The 24,483-nt window shown below is 33.2% G+C and overlaps 1 protein-coding gene across 2 annotated transcripts in view; it reads left to right on the top strand.

Annotated features, from left to right (window-relative positions):
• Nucleotides 1–81: 81 nt before the first annotated feature.
• Nucleotides 82–24,483, top strand: part of LOC132718574 (uncharacterized) — a 41,926-nt gene continuing 17,524 nt past the window's right edge. The window contains exons 1-4 of one of the 2 annotated variants that reach the window (XM_060702290.1): nt 82–324; nt 7,765–8,410; nt 10,797–10,955; nt 11,434–11,812. In XM_060702290.1, coding sequence (XP_060558273.1) covers nt 7,844–8,410; nt 10,797–10,955; nt 11,434–11,812 — 1,105 coding nt within the window. In that variant the 5' untranslated portion in view covers nt 82–324; nt 7,765–7,843. The other variant, XM_060702291.1, reaches the window with a different exon arrangement.

Genomic DNA, 24,483 nt, shown 5'->3' with positions numbered 1-24,483 from the left:
CTATACGATTAACTAGGTGCAATATATCAATATCCATACGGAACATCTCGGATTTTATTAATAATAACCTTGACCGAAGTTTTACGGAAAGGACCGAGAAGATTCAATTGGATCATAAACTTTTATCTGATTTACAACAACCCGTCAGTGTTATTTGTGTTAAATACTTTATCTTGAGTGTTTAACTTTACGTGTTGAATGATATACTTAAGGTTAGAATACATAAAACTGCCTGAAGTATTTAGTTACCCATATAAAGCTATATTTCAAAATGTCTTGGATTTAAAATTGGATATGAATTAATTCGAAATGAAACCAAAAGAGGTTAGTTCTTTAGAAACTTGTTGCAATATATATATGCAAGAGTCATATGATTATTGTTAAAAATTCATTTTTGAATTTTCTTTTTTATACAGGAATTTAATGTCAAATTTTGACCTGGATTGCTAAAGGACGATATTCATAGAAACCATTAATTTGTTGCAAGTATCAAGAACTTATAAAATTAAATAGTCTTCATAGAATTTTAATTGGTCGACTACCGATAAGTAGATATATTAAACATCAGGTACATTATCCCTTTAAGCGCCCCGCAGTACTGCGGCGATTCAAATCGATAGTGTAATATATAAATTTGGATATAATGGTAGGATACTACGTAATCGCGCACCTGCTGAATGCCTGTTATTTATCTTTTCCACACCGTATTACCGGCGGCAGTGATGACAGATCACTGCAGTGATGGCAGATAGATAAAAAATTTACCGCTCGGTACAGGTAAGTTATAAATTTGGTTGGTATTATTATATTACAATAAATACGGCCCATTTCATTGCTATGAAACTTTTGTCCATTGACTGGAGATACTATTAGGAGGTTAATTTGGACTCGTTTTTCCTGTTTTAGACTATTTTGAGCTGGTTAAAAGTGGCAGCTTCGGAAAAATCCATGAAAATGTCTGTTTTTTGTTCAAAATATCTCAAGTTTTAACTAAATGGCAGGATTTCGTGTTATAAATATAGACGTTCATCCATTGGGGTCACGCAAGCCAAATATCTACCCCGCCAGTCTTTTCTTGAAAGTTTTACATACGTTCAATCTGGTCCGGTCGAAGAAAAAATGCTATCGTTGTAGGCAGATACTTTATTTTAAATGCTGCCGTCGATGGCAGAAATACCATGAAAGTGGCTAACATTCTGGCAGAAAATCAAGGTCAATCTTTTATCAATTCCTCTTTTCTTTGCGTCCTTTTAGTCGGAATTGAGACGTTAAACTATCATTTCTAATATTTTCTCAAGAAAGAAAAGTTATTAATGCGGTATGTGCATCGAAAAAGCTTTTTAGCAACACGCAGATACAATACAAATTGTGATGATTCAGTACGACCAAATTGCACTTTAAATAGAGCAATTAAGATGAAGAAATTCAGTTTTCTATAGTCATGCATGTGAGCTTGATCTGTTGTGTCTGTCAGTTACATGCATACAATACCATATATATCTTAAGTTTAGCAGCGCATAATTCACTGCCTTTTCAAACACAAGTTGACGGTATTGGCCTTCTGCAAATGGAAAATTAATACCGAAAAATTAATTACCAGTCCCGATATGCCAAAAAACGCAATGGAGTTCTATTAATATGAAGGAAGCAGGCTAAAATTAAATTATTCATAAACACGTAGTCTCTACATAAAGGGGTTACATTTTGTATCGGACAAATTTAAGGATCGATATTATAGCTGTTGCATTGCATTTTCATAAAGCATCTCAATTTTTCAATCTGTTTTTTTTTTTTTTTTTTTTTTTTTTTTTACTTTTAAACGCTAAGAAACAAGTTTGTTTAAAAAGAATTTAAATGTAGATCTACAAATATTTTTTTTTTTTTCGTGATTATTTGAATAGTGATATGCGGACATACTGGTAGTTTAGGCTTGAAAAACTTTAATAACCGCCTTTTACGAGGGATGTCCGGAAAAAACATATACCTCTTCAATTCTTACTCTAAAAAAATACAAACCTCGTACAAATTTTGTCAAAAAATATACATTTCTAGCGAACACATGTTTAAAAAAACCGACCTGTGATTTACGATTGTACTTTGAAAAAAGATAATAAAAGTAAAAAGAAATAAAATATAAAGTAAGCCTAATAAAAGTATTACCCATTTTGGGATTTGAACGTACGACCTTCCGCATGCAAAACGACACCATAACCACTACACTTACAGGCTATATAACATTATTTCAACTGTTTGTGCGTTTTCGAATAATATTATAGCCTATTCCTGCCACCCCTGTGTATCTTAAATTTAAGATTTCCCATTCTCGATCAAATTTAAGTCGACAGTATTATTTGGCAATATTGACCTGAGCCATTTGAACATTCAATGACCTTTCGTCGTTAATATTAAATAAATAATCGGATTCCGAAGTAAAACGTATAACATAACGGTATACATGGTTCATGTCAAGTAAGGAGTTAAAACTCTGTGTTTATAATTCAATGTTGTAGGTTCGAATTTTAATGAAAAATTATTTTTATGATTTGTTTTTAATTAAATTTTTCGAAACTTGACTATAACTAAGTTTTTTTGCCTTCCAATCACCCAATTGAACGACTGTACAAATTGAAACACTGAAAAATTACATATACATCAATTTCTGTATTTTAATGTAAGTATTTTCTTTTAAGCAAAGACATAAGAGACTAAAGAATTTATTCATCCACTAATGCTGCATATGACAAAATATAATCAAAGCAATTTGAAAAAGAAAATTGAAGGTTTGAACTTGCAACTTATCGATTGCTTTGCTATCAAACTTTCAACCAGGCCATCGGAACGCAAGTATAAAGTACCGAGAACTTTTTTAATCTCAAAATCAGTTAGTAAATCGTAGTAAATTACGGAAACACACGAAAAGAGCTCCCGAAAATTAATGAGTCTCGCGTTAATGTCGCCAAACAATACATTTAGAATAATTATTGGTGCATTTAAATAAAGTCTTTATATATTGTGAAATACGATACATTAATTAACGTCATTATTCACTTATTTTATACCTGAACTTTAAGCCGAACTCGATTGGTGTACATTAATAGTTTGTACCAGTATAATAAAATTGGTGGTTAACGTTCTCCAATTATTACATTTTGAATTTTTTTTGCAAAAAAGAAGAATAAGTATAGATATGGACACGTAAACCCGAGAAGCGTATTGGAAAGAGTTTAGATAATGAAGAACTCAGGTTATAAAGAAACATGTTATTTTCGAGTTTGAGTTCAAATCTACAACACATGCACATGCTTACTTTCAGGAGTGTGTCACGTAACTTTTCATTTTAACACTTTAAAGTTAAACTTATGACGGTTAAGCAAAATTTAATGTACTTTATTTGTCATTGAACAGATTTAATAGATAAGTATCATCAATGTCATTCTGTTTGAAACACTGAATTACATTCGCCACATTTTTAACAGTTTTGGCTCAATAATTTGTACTTATATGTTTCTTCTATTGTTCATTTTTCACCCTAATCACGACTGTGCTGTTTTGTCTTATACTTAACCTGTTGTATGTGAATATGTTTCTGAAATATCATTGTCTGAATGTGATTATATGGTATCAAAATTTCAATTCGTTAAAATAAAAACGAAAAGAAAGGAAAAATGCCTTTACCCAGATTTGATCCATGGGCTGTACACTCAAAGAGCGAATATTCTACCACTGCGCTATATATTATGCTAAATGCATAATAACTAGTAATTGATAAGGTAGTTAAAGATTTAGGCTATAGATATTATACTTTTAGATAAGGAATATTGACACCCCTATACTGGTATCGAAGCAGTTTCCGATAAAAATATGAGGTTATTGAAAAATTTCTCAATAACAACGTCTCCAATTTAAATAAACTTTTGATATGACTAAATACAGGTCATGCATTGTTATTGTAAATAAAAACCGGATTACTGAGTAAGACATGCGCATCAAAAATGGGGCTCCAACTGGAGGTGTAAATTAGCCGTAATTGCCTCGCTACAGAAGCAGTTTCCGACACTTTTTTTTTAATCATCGATTTTGCGGGTTTATAAATCGGTATCGATGTTTTTGTTATAATAAGACTTTTTGAAGGCCTCTTTAGACAAATAATATTGCTTTATTTAGGGTTTTAATCGTAATAATTCAGAAAACCTGGTAGACATAATATGACATATGCAGTGATTTTTACCGAGATTATTATCAGACCGGTTCCGGCGCACTGACCAGTTCCGAACAATCAAGCGAGCCATTCACGTAACCGACAATAAATATAGAAAATATAGAAAATATTCACTGGTTTTGTAGTTTATTGACATTAACAAATAAATAATTAAATCATCATTCTATTTCGGCTTCTTATTTATAATTTTCGTCTGATTTAGGCAAAAATGCTAAATTTCATCTCGCCAATCTTATTGGTATTGGTATATCGGTACTGTAAAACTGAAAGAAAGGGACACAGTTTATATATTGAAGGAAAAGTTGTTATCTGCCTTACAACTTCATCCAAAAATATTTGCAAAAATTTAACATAAAGATATTCATACCTGTTTAAACTAGGAGACCTTATTTAACTACATGTAGTTCCGAAGCATGTATTTTTAATGACAGGATTTCTGTCAATGAACATTTTTCCATGTGTTCTTATTAGAAATAAAATGTTATTTGATAATGGAATTTATGAAAGAGTGTGTAAAAAAAGTTTGCCAACAACTTTGTTGAGATAAACATCTTTTGAAGTAAAAGCATAATCATTTATTTAAAAAGCGCTAACTGTTTAAAATAGTAGGATCGAGTCTTTAAGATACGCTATGCTCTTATTTATGGAAAGCACATCTACGTGTAGTGTAATTAATATACATTTAACCTCTGAAAACTAAATGATAAGATAACATGCAGAAGAAAGAACAAATAAATATCGATTTCTATGTCAGTGTTAACAGTTATTACTTGATCTAAAAATTGTTGTTAACATATCTGTTTTATGGATAAAATCTGGGACAGAAGATCGTTCTGTCCCAGATAAAATCAACAGTAAATAATAAGATTATCTATAGAAGGTATTTATCACTAATGGGACTGGAATAAATATTGTTCGAGCACAATCGCAAAACAAAATTCTATTTTTTATCTTGACCATGTCACGATTTTGTGATACGTACGGCCAACTGGGCAGGTCCTAGGGCTTGAGGGGGGATACTCGGAAGAACAAATTTTCGTTCAGCGATGCTCCAAGAAGCGTTTTCCGGTGTATTTTGCACCGTGTAAAATCTGCAACTAGTGAATATTATTTTGGCATATGTAAATAAGTTTTTACAACGATCGTGCATCATAAACTTAATTAAGGGTAAAAGGTTGACTTTTAAAGATCGTATATGGTAAGGACAGTTGTCATATATTACGTGCAAGAACAGAAGTACGAAGGTTGTGTTCACACGTTGGTTAAAGCTAATCAATGGTCGATCATATGTGGTGCAAACAGTACATTATAAGTCAATCACTTTCGTTTAGCAATTGTTTGTATTTTGTTCCAACCAATTTATTTACAGCAATGTTCTTGTATTTTGTTCGCAAGAGTTTATCTTACACAGCGCAGAGTCTGAGTTCATGTTATTTTTTTCAAAACACATCGCCGTCGTTTTCTGGTAGTATTGAACTCCCCTCGGCCATAACTGAACCATGTAAGTTTAGTAAAACTGCCGGGTATACGCAATTTAATGATAAGATTGTTCAAAGGCAGGTCTGTACTTATTCTTGTACTCTTTTTAGGTAATATTACAAAAGGTTTGTTGGTAATATTACAAATGGTTTGTTATGTGCACCGGAACTGGTAAACCTCCGGAACTGGTGAAAACAATCAGATTAAATGAAGCGGTGTTCTTATTAGAAAAAAAGGTTTGAAGTGGAATCAAATATCTACTAGCAAGTACATTTGGTCTTGAAACAATTTGTTAATTTGTATGCAGACAACAAAGTTGACAACCTGTGTCGGAACCGGTCAAACAACTGTACGAATTTTAATGTCTATTTGAATACAGACATTTTTGATGTGAACATTTGTACAAAAGAAAATAAAAAGAAGGAAAAAAATGAATTTTTTTATCACGGTCATTGGTCAAAACTCGACTTTTTACATTTCACGGACATATCGTATGCTTGTACCACGAGACTTATTGAATTCATAACACATTAATTTCAAGTACGAAAATACATAAACGAAATTATGTAAAATTATTCTAAACACCCCATAAGGTGCCCCATAATAAAAATAGCCTTCTATACGGGAAACAACCTACTGTTAGAATATAGACTATAATAAACAGTATTGCCTCCCTTGGTTAGAAGAAAATTGCTGCGGGTTTCCCATTTCTGCCATTTTTGCTTTTATTTCAATATTTGTTGAATAAAAATATCAACAACACATAGCTCTAGCTTATATTTATTGACTTTTATGAAATTTGAATGATAATTAGCGACTTTTGAAATGTCGTCTGTATTCGCTTGCAAAGGGGGCAAACTTGTCTTAATTTGTGCCTAATGGAGTTATCATTTGCGCATGCGCAACAGTAGCACGTGAAATCCCTCATGCGGAAAATGTAAACACACCTGCTTGTAAAATATAAAGGTGAGAACGATATATTAAATGTTTAATTTAGATTGAAGAAATTCTGTCGAACGTTTTCCTTGAATGATATTGTTCTCAAAAAACTCACCTTCAATTTTGAAGAGTTGCAGTAAACGAACATAACCGTATTGTCGGGTACTACTAGCCGACGGATACTGCTTCGATACCAGTACATAAATATTGATGTAAACAGATCATGAAAAGAAAAGCGCATTCAAGTTGTAGCATATAACCTATTCCAGTGAAAATATATTTGATAAGACTATTTTGATCAAAACAGACTAGTTCATGGTTAAATAGCATAGTTCTCGTTAATGTGACATTATGGTCATTTTTGATATGCCAAGTTCAGATGAAATTAATACATAGTTCAAACGAATGAATAAAATAGTAAGTGACAAACAATAGATTTTAGGAAATGTTTAGGATAAAATATAAATTTGCCTTAAATATAAAAAGACTGCCCCACTCATTTTATTTATTGAACATAACAAGTAGTTTCCGATAAATATTTAAAAAATGTCGTTGGCCATGTGAGTGAATAATCGTGCATGCGAAGTTAGCTATAAAATTGTAAAATATAATGGCAAAATGTAAAATTATTTTGACCTTCACCTGTTCACTAACCATATATCCTTGGCTAGGCATTATGTCACTATAAACAGTTATAATAAGTGCTTAAAATGTAGTAATATTAGTAAATAATGTTATTGTCGTTTAAAATGATTTTTAAGCTACAGAAAAACGGAAAATAGATTAACGTAATTATATCAAGCTGTGTGGATTTCAGAATATCTTCTGTCATTATAAATGAAATTCAAAGTTAAACATATATGCCTATATTGAAAGAGCCTCAATTGAAACTATTTATATTTTTAGACATTTAATAACTGCATGTTAATTTCTTTAGAAACAATCACTATTATCTTAAAGAGTATGAAAGCAATTGCATTAATTAACAATGCAGTACATAATGTATATAAAAACCTTGAATACATATCTAAATTAAATTGTATTGCATTACACCTTTAAATGATAGTGAAAGATCGCTCTTGAAATGTAATAATATACTATGACATTGTACATAATTATATTTTCAGGTTTACCTCAGAGCTTAGCTTACAAGACACGCCAGTGTATATAATTCTTTAAGTTGGAAAGACATAAAGTTTGCAAGTAATGGCTTCTTATAGACCTAAACTTTTAGAAAAGAAATACAATAACTGGGTTAAAGCTCAGTTAGCAGTGTTGTTTACTAAAGAAGGTATTGAACCTTTTGTTTGTAATGAGATCAAGCAATTTCAATTGCAATGCTTAGATGATATATGTTACCAAAATGGACTATTAAGCGGGACTTTGTGTTCAAATTGCCGTACGGAAAATGTTATTAAATGTCCAACAAAAAGAATATGTAATGTTGGACCTGGAAAATGCAGTTATCATCGAAATGCTGCAACAAGGTATAACCCTGCCGGCTGCCCTTACAAGATATGTAATAATTTTACAACTGAGATACAAAATGTACATAGGTACTCTGGTCCATCTTACAAAAACACTGATGCTACCAAGTGGTGTAGTAATTCATGGGAAGTGGCGAAATGCTTCATGCCTCCAGATGGGTATAAAAATAAAGCATCTGCAGCAGAAACAGATTTCAATGGTATAATCAGCATTATTCTCAATTACAAAGACTTCCAGGGGAAAATACACGAGAACCTGAATAATAAGAGGAATATGTTTGAGGAGGTAAACAATATTTAGATAATATTTAGGAAGACCTACGTTTGGTCCTTTTTTACCAAAAACGACATTTATATATTTCAGTGACGTTAAGTAAAATACAAAAGTATTGTATGATAGATATAATAAACTTAGATTGTTGTTATGCTTTCTGAAAACAAAGCACATTGTTACATTTGGGATTGTCGGTAAGAAGGATTTGTAGGTGATCATTAATAATTTATTCTGCTCGCAACGTCTGTGTTTTTAGGAATGTTTACCTTCTTAGCAATTTTAAACTTAATTTAAAAGAAATATAACTACAAAGTATCAAGATACCTATTGAGATGGTTTCGTGATAAAAAGTATTAAGGGCGGAATAGTGATTTTTTACCCCAAATTAATATTCTGAATATAGAGAAATGATCTTCAGTAGGTATTAACTCCTTATCTGGTCATGGGGATTACACGGTGCATATCCATATCGGTACCCTCGTTGCGAAATCTGCTCAAACGGTACCCTCTTTGAACATGCACAGGTCATTCTCTGCTAAAAACAAACCAGCGATGGATAACAATCCAGTAAAATGTCATTATAATAAGGAAAGGAGGTATGACACGTAGTATGTCGCTGAGTATGTAATATTTACATAAAAGTAAAGAATATTACATACATACTGAACAAATAACGCAAATAAAAGCATATGTCGTGCTTTGAAGGTACCTATGTGTTAAAAAATGAGAGGGTTCCTCTGATATAAAACTTCAAATGAAGAGAGGTAGCCCGTGCCGCTGCAAAACCGAAAGTAGGGTGTTTTTATGAATTTTTTATTTATTTTTGACAATATACTGTCATTTGTCCGAGGATGATATTTATATGAACATATTAAATATGTATGATGCATATATAATAAAGCCACTGGTTCATTTCAGCCCGAAAAATATGTCGAGGTGATGGGCGCGGCAAGACATGTCGATATTTTGTAGCTTATTGTGAAGTTGCAGTACATGAAAATCGGGCACATGACAAATCAGCACATAAGTAAAACATTAGAGTGTTCCGTGGTATACATCTTTTCTACGTGTCATACCTCCTTTCCTTATTACAATTACATTTTACTGGATTGTTATCCACCGCTGGTTTGTTTTTAGCATAGAATGACCTGTGCATGTTCAAAGAGGGTACCGTTTGAGCAGATTTCGCAAAGAGGGTACCGATATGGATATGCACCGTGGATTAAACCAAATTCATCTGAGCCTTTGTGCATCTGAGCCTTTGTGCATCCTAATTATTTTTCGGTAAATTATGGCCCATTGTATTTTTTTCTTTTTTGTTACATTTTTCCTTGTAAGCAAGCACTTATTCATTCCTCCGTACGTTTTTTTACGGAATGTCCATTTTTGAGACAATTTTTATATCGATTTTGATATCATAATTGTATTAACCCATTACTTCATGAGCATTTTGTGAAAATTGGCTGTTTTCATTGAAAAGTCTCCCGTTACAAGTTCAAATTGCTATAATACTATAAAAACTGCTTCAACACTAATCAAACTTGGCACAAATGTTGACTGGACCATTGCCCTTGTAAAAACATGCTCAGACTTAAATTTTCTGTTACCAAGGCAACGAGGGGACATCTCAAAATTGCCAAAAATCATTATTTTGCGTTGATTTTTTCCATCAAAATTGATTTCAAAGTGCTGCAACTTCTCAATGGATTGAGATAGAGTCAAATGCTTTTCAGCGTTGGTTACACGTTACCTTATGATCAATCTGGGGTCATTTATAGCCTCTCACAAGTCCAAACGTTTCTTGGCGATGAGGGGGACTCCGCCCCCCTTCATACCACCCCAAACAGAAGGGGTCATACCCCCCTTCTGGCAACCCACTGATGTATCTTTTGGTTGGGGGGCCGCGCCGAAAAAGAGGTCACTTTTTTAACAACATTTCTCAAACAAAAACAAGTGTTGGGGGCCTAAATAAGGCATTTTTTCACCATTTGAGACAACAAAATTAGGAGGGGGGTGAAAAAGGCGTTAAAAGGCGTGTATATAACGTAATGGGTTAAAGAGGGATACTGGTGCGTAAGACTACACAATTATTAATACTCTAGGGAAAATATGACAACGACCCTTCGCAGACGGGAGTGGTAAATGCAACCAGTAGACTTTTCCCTAGAAGAAAACTCATCTATCAAACCACTCCCCTAGCACACAACACCCCTAGCAGACCACACCTCTAGATACGACACAGCTCTTATCGTGTTGGCAATTCATTATATGTACAAGTTCCAGTCAGTATTTTTTTCTACATGTATAACGTAGTAGTTTCTCAGTAAACGTATATTTTATACTCAACCTATAGGTTTTAGGTAAAAGTAAATAAGAATTCTTATTCAATTTTGACCAGGCAAGAGAAATTGGAAGAGAAGTGCGACATTCTTCAACACTTGAAGTAGAGGATATAGATCTTCAAAAATACTTCAAATTATTACAGAAACTACTTTCTGATCGAGTATATTTAGCTACAGACACACATGCGCAGAATGCTAAAAAGAAATTGACAGAGGTAAACACTGCTACTTCTACTATTACTACTTGCGACTTATTCTTACTACTACAATTACAACTGCTACTTACTATTACTACTACTACTACTACTACTACTACTACTACTACTACTGCTACTGCTACTGCTACTGCTACTGCTACTGCTACTGCTACTGCTACTACTACTGATACTGTTACTGCTACTGCTACTGCTACTGCTGCTACCACTACAACAACTACTACCACTACAACCGCCACCATTACCATCACTACCAATACTACCACTACTACTACTACTACAATTACAACTGCTTCTTACTACTGCTATTTACAACTAATACAACTACTTCTACTACTTCTTTAACTGCTACTGCTACAGCAAGTGCTTCTGCTTCTTCTGCTGCTACTGCTGCTGCTACTGCTACTACCACTACTACTTCTACTACTACTAATCAAATTGTTCATATTGCATATTTGCATTGTATTTATAATTACAGTTAGAAAATGACACTTTAGTCATTGGTAAAGATGATATAAGAAAAGTACTAGACGATGTGGCAAAGGCAATTCAAGACAAGATGAAGGCTGGATTAGAAGAGAAATATGACAGAATTAAACTAGATATGATAGAAAGAAAACAAGAAGATCTTCTATATCTTCAGTCAGAAATCAGCGACGGAGTGACACAATTAAAATATGAAGCTGGTGCGTCTGTAAAAAGACTGCATGAAGAATGCGACAAAGAAGTTCGAAAAATCCGTGAACAAGGAGATAAAGAACGAGCAGACCTGGCTGGGTTAGGAGAGTCGTCACATAAAAAAATGAAAACAGCAAGTAAAGACGGGAAAGAAAAAGAATATATTGATTCTAAACAAAGTAAGTGATATTAATCACATGACTTCATTTGTTTTAGTTGATCCAATCCAATTGTTCTCATTTTCATTTCTCGAGTCCAGAAGTTTGTATCACATTCATATTGTACGCAATCTAGCCTCGCTTTTATCCCCCAAAAATATAATCAAACCATGTTATCTACCTCTAGACTCATTATCACTTTCTGTGTCAAAAACGGTCATATCAAAAAAAAATTCATATTGTACTCAATTTGTCTACATCGTAATAGATATTTATACCCCCAAAAACGAAGTTTGGGGGGGGGGGATATAGGAGTCACCAGGTGGTCGGTCGGTCGCTCGGTCCAGACGTCCGTTGCATTTTCCTTGTCCGGTGCATAACTTGAAAACTAATGGTTGGAATTTAATATAACTACATACAATGGTCAAGCACATTGAGAGGAAGTGCAGTGCACAAGAACCATAACTGTATCTTGACTAATTACAGAGTTATTGCCCTTGTTACTTTTCCTTGTCCGGGGCATAACTTGAAAACTACTGGTTGGAATTCAAAACAACTTCATACAATTGTCAAACACAATAAGGAGAAGTGCAGTGCACAAGAACCATAACTCGATCTAAAGTAATTACCGAGTTATTGCCCTTTGTTGCTTTTCCATTGCTTTTTTTGTCCGTTGCATTTTCCTTGTCCGGAGCATAACTTGAAGACTAATGGTTGGAATTCAATATAACTACATACAATGGTCAAGCACATTGAGAGGAAGAGCAGTGCGTAAGAAACATAACTCTATCTTGACTAATAATAGAGTTATTGCCCTTTGTTACTTTTCCTTGTCGGTGGCATAACTTGAAAACTACTGGTTGGAATTCAAAACAACTTCATACAATTGTCAAACACAATAAGGGGAAGTGCAGTGCACAAGAACCATAACCCTACCTAAAGTAATTACAGAGTTATTGCCCTTTATTACTTTTCCATTGCTTTCTTTTGTCCGGACCATAACTTGAAGACTAATTGTTGGAATTCATTAAACCTTATACAATGGTTCAGCACATTGAGAGGAAGTGCCGTGCACAAAAAACCATAACTCCATTTTGACTTATTACAGAGTTACTGCCCTTTGTTTCTTTTCCTTGTCCAGAGCATGACTTTAAAACAACTGGTTGGAATTCAAAACAACTTCATACAACAGTCAAGTACAATAAGGGGAAGTGCAGTGCACTAGAACCATAGCTCAATCTTGACTAATTACAGAGTTATAGCCCTTTGTTACTTTTCCATTGCTTTCTGTTGTCCGGACCATAACTTGAAGACTTATTGTTGGAATTCATTATAACTTTATACAATGGTCAAGCACATTGAGAGGAAGTGCAGTGCATAAGAACCATAACCCCATCTTGACTAATTACAGAGTTACTGCCCTTTGTTACTTTTCCTTGTCCAGAGCATGATTTGAAAACTACTGGTTGGAATTCAAAACAACTTCATACAATGGTCAAGCACAATAAGGGGAAGTGCAGTGCACAAGAACTATAACTCCATCTTGACTAATTACAGAGTTATTGCCCTTTGTTACTTTTCCTTGTCGAAAACTACTGTTTGGAATTCAGTACAACTTCAGACAGTTGTCAAGGACATTCAAAGGAAGTGCAGTGCACAAGAGCTATAACTGCATTTTGACAAAATGCAGAGTTACTGCCCTTTGATACTTTTCCTTGTCCGGAGCATAACTTAAAACGTACTGGTTGGAATTCAAAACAACTTCATACAATGGTCAAGCACATTAAAAGGAAGTGCAGTGCACAAGAACTATAACTCTATCTTCAGTATTTTTAGAGTTATTGCCCTTTGTTCTTTTTCTTTGTCTTTCTGGACTTATTACAGAGTAATTCAATTAAACTTCATCAATGGCCAACCACATTGAAAGGAAATGCAACATACATGAACCACAATTATCTTTAATTGCCCATTACCATAACTCTATGTTTCAATTCTTTTACAAGGTATTCTGTTACTAGTAACATCCTCATTTCTGAAGCAGACTTGTGGGGGTATTAATCACATTTAGTGATAGTTCTAGTTATGTAATACTGAAACACCGTAATTGTTGATCATGAGTATTTTTTTAAATTTAATGTGTTTTTACCCTTAGGTGTTAGGTGCTTTCACCCCCCCCCCCCACACACTACACACCACCCACTCTACAAGCATCCTACCTCTTAAATCCATTTAAACTGCAGTATTTTACATTTGAAACATGTTTTGATATTTTGTAAATGTTTTTAATTCAATTTCCTTCACTTCCCACAAAAACATATACAGATACATATATATTTAGTAAAGGTATGCAACTCGCCGCTCATTTTTCAGCACTCATCTTAATATTAACTCCATAACTCCAACAGTTTGTCATCATGGTACCAGATGGTAGGAAATTGATTACTCTTGAAGAGATAAAGCTGTCATTACAATCATTTTAAATTATAAGAAGCTATGTAATCTCGAAGTCACCGCAAGTGTAAGAGACCTGATTGCAGGTGTTTGTCAAAATTACCCGACTAAACGGCAGTTTATTCAAATTTTTGCATTGCGCATATAAATATGATAAAATTATATTATTGTTTGTAATAAATGTTCAATCAAAACATCATATGAAACTATAACGAACCGTGTTTTCCGATTTGCCAAATTCACAATCCAAAAATGAGAGTAATATGAAAACCTTAGACGAATGAAAATATTCCGTACAAAAAGGGGCACTCTGCAGAACCCGATAATGGCTATTTGACATATCGGAATCACAGTGCTGAAGGCACTGCAGTCGAGACGATCTTGAAGGATCAAAAATACCATTTCGGGGGCAGATAATTCAATGAGTGAAGAGTGTTGTCGGTTGATAAATATAAAGTGCACAATTTAGTAAATGAACAGTAGTTGATACAATTATTCTATGATATACATGTTCAAATATAAAATATATGTAGGTCCATCACAGACTATTATAGGCCGTTTTTGACAAGAGCAACAAGTGAAATAAGAGCTGCCGGAGGAAACTGTAAGCTCGACTTTTTTAACACATGCCATAATAAAGGGAGACAAAACTATGAAAAAATAGTAAATTATCAAGTACCAAGTATCAAGATAACACTCAAATTGTCAATATTTTTGCATCACATTATATGAATGTGACCATGTCATTAAAACTGATGACGACTTTTGTACACTGCACCTCTCATGCTTATCTCTTTCACTGTGTGAAGTTTTAGTCAAATTTCTTCAATTTTTTTAATCCTTTCTCTTAATAAGTTTCATGAAATAATATAAACGGAGATAATTCAAAAACCAAGCAATGTAAAATTTTGGTTATTTGACACACCACTTCAGCTCACTAGTCTCTACAATTGTGTTGAGTTTAAGTGAAATATCATTGAAAATATATACATCAGACAACAAATATGTTAAATTTTTGTATTATAAGAGATGATAATTGTAGAATTAGGCTATAAAAAAATTCTAGTTCTTTGAAACAACACTTCCTTTCACTTGGATGTTTTCGCTGTGTAAAATTTAAATAAAATTCCATCAACTCAAGTATTTCTCTGGACAGGCATTATAAAGTACATGTATTATAAAGAGAGATAATTAAAAGACTACGGAATGTAGTAATGGTTCCTTGACATTTTGATAAATTCGAGTTTGTACAAATGGGTGTAGTTTCAGTGATATTTTGGAAGTAAAACTCCAAATAAGTATTTTTAACCTAAGGGAGTTACTTAAAACATTAAGCAAGGTAGAGTTATGTTTCTTGAACACTGCACTTCCTCTCAAATGTCTCTTTCTCTTTGTGAAGTTTACATGAAATCCCTTCAATAGTTATCTAGTTATATTCATATTCTGGACAAGAGTGTGAGTCTACCTACGTTCAGAATGTGGGTTTTTTTCTTTATTCATCTAACATATCAAAAACATCATAAGAAACATATTTTCCTCCCATGAGCAACCTTTTTCCCCAAAAAGAACATACCTGTAAGGAATGAACACAGATATGTATCTATAATAATACTTGAGTTCATACAGGCAGATGGTTAAAGCAGCAACTGTATTCTCTTCCTTTTGGGAGCATAAATTGTAATAACATGCTAAATCTCTATATGGTGTATGTCATGTATGATGAACCTTGCTTTTGTTCCTTTTGAGTTATATCAGAAATCAGATTTCATTGACATACAGAAAGGAGTCAGCCTTTAGTCCCCTCTTGGTGAAAATGGAAGGGGACTTATTACAATACTTTATTCTAGTTTTAATTCTCAGGTTTATTACTTTCCATTAAACCAAGCAAGCTAAGATACATGTAATAACTTATGAAGTATGCTAGCTCTGAATGTATTCATTGCTAAACACTACACAACTTTGCTAAACATTACACAAAATTTTAATAATTGGAATGTGCAGTCATATGTTACACAATCCCAGAAGCTTCAATTCACGGAAGCTTTTGGTTAAATCAGTCAAAATATCACCATTGATTTAATTTATCACTGCTGGGACTGCTGGGTAAGTGTGATGGTTTTGTTTGAAACCAAATCAGCTAGATTAAACATTTTCCTTCAACACAATGCTATACTATAGATAGTGAATTCAACTGAAGTGCTAACTCGGACTGTCCCTCTAAAATAGTCCAACTATTCCCAAGTTTTCATGGTTAAACAGTTATTTAGCTTATACAGTTATGATCACACTGTACAGTTATACATCTGGAAACTGGAGATTCTCACAGACTGTAATGCTAATCTTCACTTGATTGACAGTGATGCATGACCACCTTAAAAATGCATTAACAATTATATGAAGTTCAATAATTTGCAAAAATGCTTTATCTTATTTGTCTTTTCTTACATTTATAATGCAGACCACTAGATTTGTGTGTCTGTCATACAAAATGACTTTCAATAACACTATCTTAATATATTTCAAATACAATTTCTTTTAATAAGTATTCATAGTAATACTAAATTACTTTTTTGTGATATTTTTTTCTGTCACATAGGTACAGACAGTATACAATTTATTTGTTTAGATCTTTTGGCACAATTGTAAATAATAAATGGTAAGAAATGGTTAGTTTAATAACCAATATGAATGTTTAAAGATTATACCTTCAAACTTTACAAACAGCCTGTCAATTAAGCAGATCTTAGCAATTGAGGCGCACTGAGCAGGAAAAAGGTCAACCGAAGAGTAGGTCAACATTTTATACATATGTAAATCATTTGGTAAAGAAACAATCACTTGAGTCTCAAGGCGTCGACATTAGCGATGGTCCATTGGTCCGAGACCACCTGATTTTGGCAAGGACCACCTAATTTTACAGGCAACTGTGTCGTTAGACCACATCTGGGAGAATGGTTATTTGGTCGAAAATGTGGTCTATAGTTGTTGTTTAAAACCATTTCTCCGATGTACAGGTATATGTTCATTCATCTCATTAGTTCAAAAAGATCTTAAGACATCCATAACTTTTTATTAACTCGCTAACAGTGTGGTTAAAGAAATAGAAAATTATTTTGATAATTAAAGTATAAAATTCATTCAAATGTCTCTAGTACTGCATTGAATGCATAACATTGTATCACTATCGGATATCGGATAATAATGGTGCACACAAAGGCAAAGGAAAAATTAAATATCTAGTAATCTTTGGCTATTTTTTTAAATGATCAGAGATCCATTTTTTCTTATTTAAAGTACTTTAAAAGGTTATAAATACATGTACTTTGTCAAAAATAAATATATTTCAACAAACAAGCATGTATAATAAATCTGTGAGGAAGATAAGTTCAATTTTAATGTAGGAATTTTTCTGATTATCAATAATATTTCATAGCAAAAATGTCAATCTATAAAAAGCAATTATTTTTCCTATAAGATGTACCAGGAAACAGCAATGAGTATTTCAATAACATTCAGGAAATAAGTCATTCACAAATGGTTTCACTATTCTCTAACTTGAGTTGCGAAAGAAGTCACTTTACCGAAAAATGAGTTATGTCATGTATTTCTCAATTAGATATGGATACTAAATAGGATTACAATGACTTACTATTTGATTAGATTGAAATAGAAAAAAAATACATGTTTTCTTCAGTTGTTATAAATTTAATTATTAATATGTCTCTGTCACCAATTTTAAGTGTACTTCTATATCTGAAGTTTCCTTAAAAACAAATGAATACAAAAAGATGGACCACCTGTGTTCAGAAAGGACCACCTGAATTTTGGATCCAGTGGTCTAGCATACCACCTGCTGAAAAAGTTAGTGTCGAGACCTGACGTCACATCTGTGTTTTGCTATTGAATGTTTTCATTTGTTTCAATCTTGAATAAACAAAATGTAAACAATGTTCATAAGGATTTACTGTATTGTAAATTTTGCATACATTTTGAGGACTGTCTTCATATCAAAATACAACTAACCTCTTCATAAAACTGAACCACCAATGTAAATCGTGGATTCTGAATTGCTTTTATCTCGTCAAATGCTGCTTGCAATATGTTTTCCCTGTCATTGTGGATAAAAGTTGTTTCTATGTTTTCTGCAGTTGAATCAATATAAAGCGTCCTGCTTTTTACAAAAGCTGACTGCAAATATCTCAGGATTTCAATTGGATTTTCAATTTTTCAATAAGAATATGTTCAATTGCATGTACAAAAACAAACTTTATAAATCAGCAGATTGCAAATTTAATACACCATAATTGTATTTATCATCAGACTGATCTACAGTGATTTCAATATGAGATGAATTAATCATATCAAGTAGTTGAAGACAAGTACAAAAATAGATCAATTCGCCGTATAAAGCGAAAATAAGATGGGGGTCTACAAAAATAGGATTTATTTTGGATATAATGTATTAAAATGTTTTTTATTATTATATGAAATAATAAAGAATGAAATGTTTAAAATATTAGACGTTTGCGCGGTAGATATGGTAAATATGTACATTGTCCCATGCTTTTTACACAAGTTAATTCAGTATGTTGAACCTACGTGTTGATTGAGTTGTCTTGGACTTGGGTGAGTTGATCAATCTCTCACACTCTCTCCCTAGTCTTACTCTGTCCCCAATTGCTGGTACTCCTACATGGGATAATTCCGTATCTAACAGAGACAATTATGTCTCGAATTCCACTCGTTGAAATTTAAAATTGTCAAAAAGAACGTGGAGGCCAACTTCATGTAGCACCGCTTCCACGTTTTTCTGAGACGCCATTTTCAGTAAAGTTGGTAACCTCGATTAAGACTATTCACTTAAATATGCAAAGCATAATCAAGAGATACAGTCTTAAACTGATTTCGACCATCGTATATTAAAATATGCACATCATCAAACAATTTATCACATAAATCGCGGCGCGGGAGTGTAATTAAAACCATTTTTTAATAAAACGATATTACACTAGTGTAATAACACTTTGACGTGACGCCATTTGCGCTATATATGAACATAGCGTTAAAGCGCGCTATTGTTAGCGTTACACTATAGGCGCGTCAATGAAAATTGATTCATTTTTAACAGTTTACCGTTTGTATTTATATTATGTGATAAATAGAATAGGATATTTGTGCAGATTCAATACTTAATTTATTGAACTCGAGTATAAAACAAAGATTTTGCTCGCCAGAGGCTCGCAAAATATGACTTTATTCAACTCGTTCAATCAATTTAGTATTAAACCTACACTCATTCAATATCCTCTATGTCTCGGCATCTAAGCATACCGTATTATTATAAAAGACGACAATTTGTCACCATATAATTGCCAAAAGAACGTTTGAAGAAAAATAATGACAAATTGACATAATACAATGCAAAATGAACAGTATGTTATAACAAACACATATGCTATAGTGTGAATTGATAGGTAAACTATTGACATTTTATAATAAAATGTTTACAGTAGAAAAGGATAACTCGCAAACATGTATGAGAAAATGATAAATGTAGTTAAAGATTTGTACTTCAATGTACTTTTTAGTTATGTTTAGGAAATAGATATCAATTCGGAGTGCATTGTTGTAGAATAATGCACGGTTTGAGTTCAAATGCGTATTTATATAATCACAAAGGCCCATAGGCCTGATGATATATGCAAAAAAATAGTGTTTTTTTACCAAAGAAAAAATCTTAATGAAGCTTAGTGATTAATTTATCACTTGAGATAAGGAATTTGAAAATGTACGAAGAAAAAGGCTTATACGAGGGATGATCAAAAATTAACCGGACTTTGTAAATGATTCTTTACCCGTTAAATGAATTTACATAAAAATACACGGAAAATAAATCGGAATATATCCCCTGAATGATACAAAAAATACCAACAAGAAATATTAACAAAGGAAAAAGTTGTGCTGTTATTGGCATGTATATGTCAAGCAATGCGGCGCACGGTATAACTTTAAAATTGACGTTAACGACGTCACAAGCGTATTGTCCATAACAGAGCAGCTTTTTACTCATTCACGGAGTAGGCCAATATGTGGTACAGTCATGTTGTTGATGCGGCGGATCCACTGCCTATATATATATCTGTACAAGTGGGTATCATATTGTATTGTAAAAGAATGGATGATGATAAAGAGCTCATGTAATGACGCAAACTTCCGTTCTTTCCTTCTGTAACTTGATTGTTGGAAAAATCGCACATGCAATAAACTATATTATGTATTACAAATAATGTAAAATAATGTTGCTGAATGTATCATACATAAGAAAAAATAGAAGAATAATTCAACTATGAACAAAATTGTCATTATTTTAAAATAAATAAAACGCATTGCCGATTTTGAACAGTGACTGTCTAATTGTTGACACAATTTCTCCTTAAAACTTCTGCGTAAAATAAGAAAATAATTGAATACAATTGTTAACCAAGAATACAATATATGTTATTATTGCATTAATTATTATCATTTTAAAATCCTTAGAGTTGACTGCACCGTCCCGTAGCTACTGTCGAACATCGTTGACAATGTCCGCAGTCAATCGACTGCCATTTTTCAACGTCTTGGAGATTGACGTCACCAATGTCCTTGATTTTTTTTTGTCTCTCCCTTACTTGTTTTCTATTTTTCTATTGCCGTTTCTTAATTCTTTATGCCAATCAAAAAATATGCTGTGGCTTTCTGGGACTTTTCCCTTGATAGCCATAATCTTTTTCTTCGTTTTAAACAGTTTCTCGTCTTACTTTTGACAAATTTTTCTTATTGATCGATTTTCTAGACATGCCGACGACATAATTTTAACGGGAGTATTTCATTAACATGTGACGTTTGAATTATGATAGCAAATATAAATATAGTTTAAATGAAGTCATTTTTACTGACACTGTAAAAGATATGGTTCCTGACGTTTTGGCGTATTTTGAAATCTAGTTGAGCCATATTGTAAAATATACGCAGCTTAAAGCGCCTGATGTCTAGGCGAATTTACGCACTGCGCCGGGTGTGCGTTACCATGGTTTTTGAATTCGCTGTAACGGACAACCTGTTTGCGTTATCAGATTAGATAAGGCATTAGTTTACAGATATTGTTTTCCAATTAAGTGTGATATATAACAATAAGTGAAAGGTTGAAAATTCTTCAAGTGACAGTCACAGTCCGGTTTATTTTTGATCATCCCTCGTAATTTCAAAACAGTTGATAACAGAAATTCAAATTTGAACTAAGGGGAAGAGTTTATTATGTAAACTACAACTCCGCGAGTCGGATGTGTCGCCTTGTGAACAATGTACATGTAGTTTAGGAGAAATGGCCAGGACAAAAATGAAATATGAAAAATAACAAAGGGCAATAACTAAAAAGATAATAAGTGCATAGCAGCAGTCTCTGCGCACTGCACTTCTTATCAATAAGATCTATCATTCTATGATGTTTCAAGTCCATAGCTTTCATACTTCAGGAGAAATGACCTGGACAAAAATAAAGTAAGAAAATCAACAAAGGGCAATAACTCAAAAAGTAAAAAATGCAGTGTATCAGTTGTTATATGCACTGCACTTTTTCTTAATGAGATCTATCATCCTATGAAGTTTTAAGTCCATAACTTTTATACTTTCGGAGAAATGGCCTGGACAAAAATTAAGTATGAAAATTAACAAAGGGCCATAACTCAAAAATTAAAAAATGCAAAGTATTGATTCTTGTGCACTGCACTTCTTCCTCATGGGATCTATCATCCTATGAAGTTTCAAGTCCATAGCTTTTATACTTAAGGAGAAATGGCCCGGACAAAATTAAAGTATGAAAATAAACAAAGGGCAATAACTAAAAAAAAAAAAGAAATGCAGAGTACCTGTTCTTGTGATCTGCACTTCTTCTTAATGAGACCTATCATCCTATGAAGTTTCAAGTCCATTGCTTTTATACATTAGGAGAAATGGCCCGGACAAAAATAAAGTATGAAAATTAACAAACTAAAGGACAATAACTCAAAAATTAGGAAGTGCAGAGTACCGGTTCTTGTGCACTGCACTTCTTCTAAATGAGATCTATCATTCCATGAAGTTTCAAGTCAATAGCTTTTTTAGTTTAAAAGAAATGGCCCGGACAAAATTAAAGTATGAAAATTAACAAAGGGCAATAACTCAAAAAAATAAGAGCTGCAGAGTACCGGTCCTTGTGCACTGCACTTCGGGTTATTGAAAGTAGCATGCATACCAAGTTTAAAGTCAATCAGACTTATAGTGACTGAGTTATGCTCCGGACAAGCTTAAGGGGACGCCGACAACGACGCCGACAACGACACAGACGCCGCCGACGCCGCTGACAAATGTAACCCCTATATGTCACCTTCTCAAGGTAAACAAAGCAATGTGATCACATGGCAATCCATGCACATGCAATATGGAAATCAATGTGTTACTTACTTGATATAACAGTTTTTCTGAGTTTTGCCATAAATCCAAATTTGAATCTTACTAATTGTAGAACAGCTATTAAAAGTTCATAAATCCAGTAAATTTCACAACGAAAACAAACAAAAATAACTATTTACTCTTTGACTGTATTTCTCACTTTTGTAAGTTATCAAATTCACAGCACATTATATTCAAGTAATAAATTGTACTTTTTCCATTTTAATGGCTAAGGTCACCAAAAGTGTCCAGTGTAGGGTTGTCCTGATGGATTAGGATACCTTTCCCTTACTTAAGTTAAAACACAATCGGGCATTATGTCTCGTTGGACAAAAACAGTGCTCTCGTCAATTCTTCCAAGAAGTCGAGCTTTTTTTCTCAGGTACTTTCTTTAACGCCAAGCATTTCTTCTTTCCAACATTGACAAAAAATTTTTGTATCTGATTTTTCTTGAAATCCTATTTGTTGTATTTGACCTTGACCCCTTTCCCATCCAGGACTGTTCATTTGCAGTTACACAAGGAGAACAAAAACAGTATTCACACGATTTATCATCTGTGGAATCAGAAACTGATTCACTATTTTCCACTGATCTTTGCCTTGTATCAGTACTTGTTCAAGCTGTCTCTTTGTCAGTGCTATCTATATGTCCAGTTTCCTGTGATATGTTGTGAGCTTCGTCAGTGTCCTCATTTCTCTCCTTTGTTGGTGAAACTGTTATAAAATTCAATTATTGTTGTTGAAAAGAGCTTCAATTGTAAGTTTTTGCTCTTCAGTGACAACGTAAGGCAAAATTGGATTTATGTGTCAAAATGAGCAGAAAAAGCAGGATATTTTGGACTTTGTTAGATATATAAAACCACATTTAGGTGAAGGAAATCCTAACAATGTAACATCAAAACAGTTATTGTTAGAAGTTTTGAGTTCGTACAAGGCTCGATATATTGAGACCAATCAATCAACATCTGAGAGTCAAGAGAATCAAAAGGGTGACAGCTATTACGATACTTCGTTTCAAAGTATTAATGAAGACTATGGTGAAGATCGGTTCTTTCTTAAATCTTCAAGCAACATAGATAATTTAATAAAGCGTGTTGTAACTCACTCAAAATCATGTGAGTAACAGCTCATATTATCCTCTACCAATTACTTTGGACCTGTGGGTGTCCTAAAATTTACATGCAAAAGCAAACATAGTTTGACATGGAGTAGTTGGGACAGAAATATTTGGCTAATTTTAGAATGCTGCATGGATACTTCGTGTCAGGAATATTTCCTAATCAGTTCTGTAGATTGTCATCAGCTGCTGGTATAGGCTGTCTTAGAGAAAGCTGCATTAATGAAGTGTTTTCGAAATACAGCAATGTTGTACGTGAAATGACAGAAGAAGCATGTGATCTTGCAATAAAGTCAGAAATACAATCAAATGCAGGAGAGGAATTCATTAACATGATGACTGATGCACGACATGGCACAAGAAAGAATTCATACAACACAGATGTTGTGTGTATAGGAGCAAATACACACCGAGTCCTTAAAACTGTACCTGTAACAAATAAAGATTCACAGTCATCTCAAAAACATGAACTAATAGGAACCCAAAAATTATATGATTATTTTGATCGGTATATATACTAAGACAAAAGCATACAAGTAACACTACATTGCCAAGACAAAAATGCAAGTGTGAACAGATTTATCAAAACAGAACTCTGTGGAACAACATCAACGAATGATACCTGGCATGGAACAAAAAACCTTACAAAACAAGTCAA

The sequence above is a fragment of the Ruditapes philippinarum genome, unplaced genomic scaffold, assembly GCF_026571515.1.
Source record: "Ruditapes philippinarum isolate M1 unplaced genomic scaffold, ASM2657151v2 ctg4312_1_1_1_1, whole genome shotgun sequence".
In the NCBI taxonomy this organism is placed as follows: Eukaryota; Metazoa; Mollusca; class Bivalvia; order Venerida; family Veneridae; genus Ruditapes; species Ruditapes philippinarum.
This window is presented reverse-complemented; position numbering and strand designations above follow the sequence as displayed.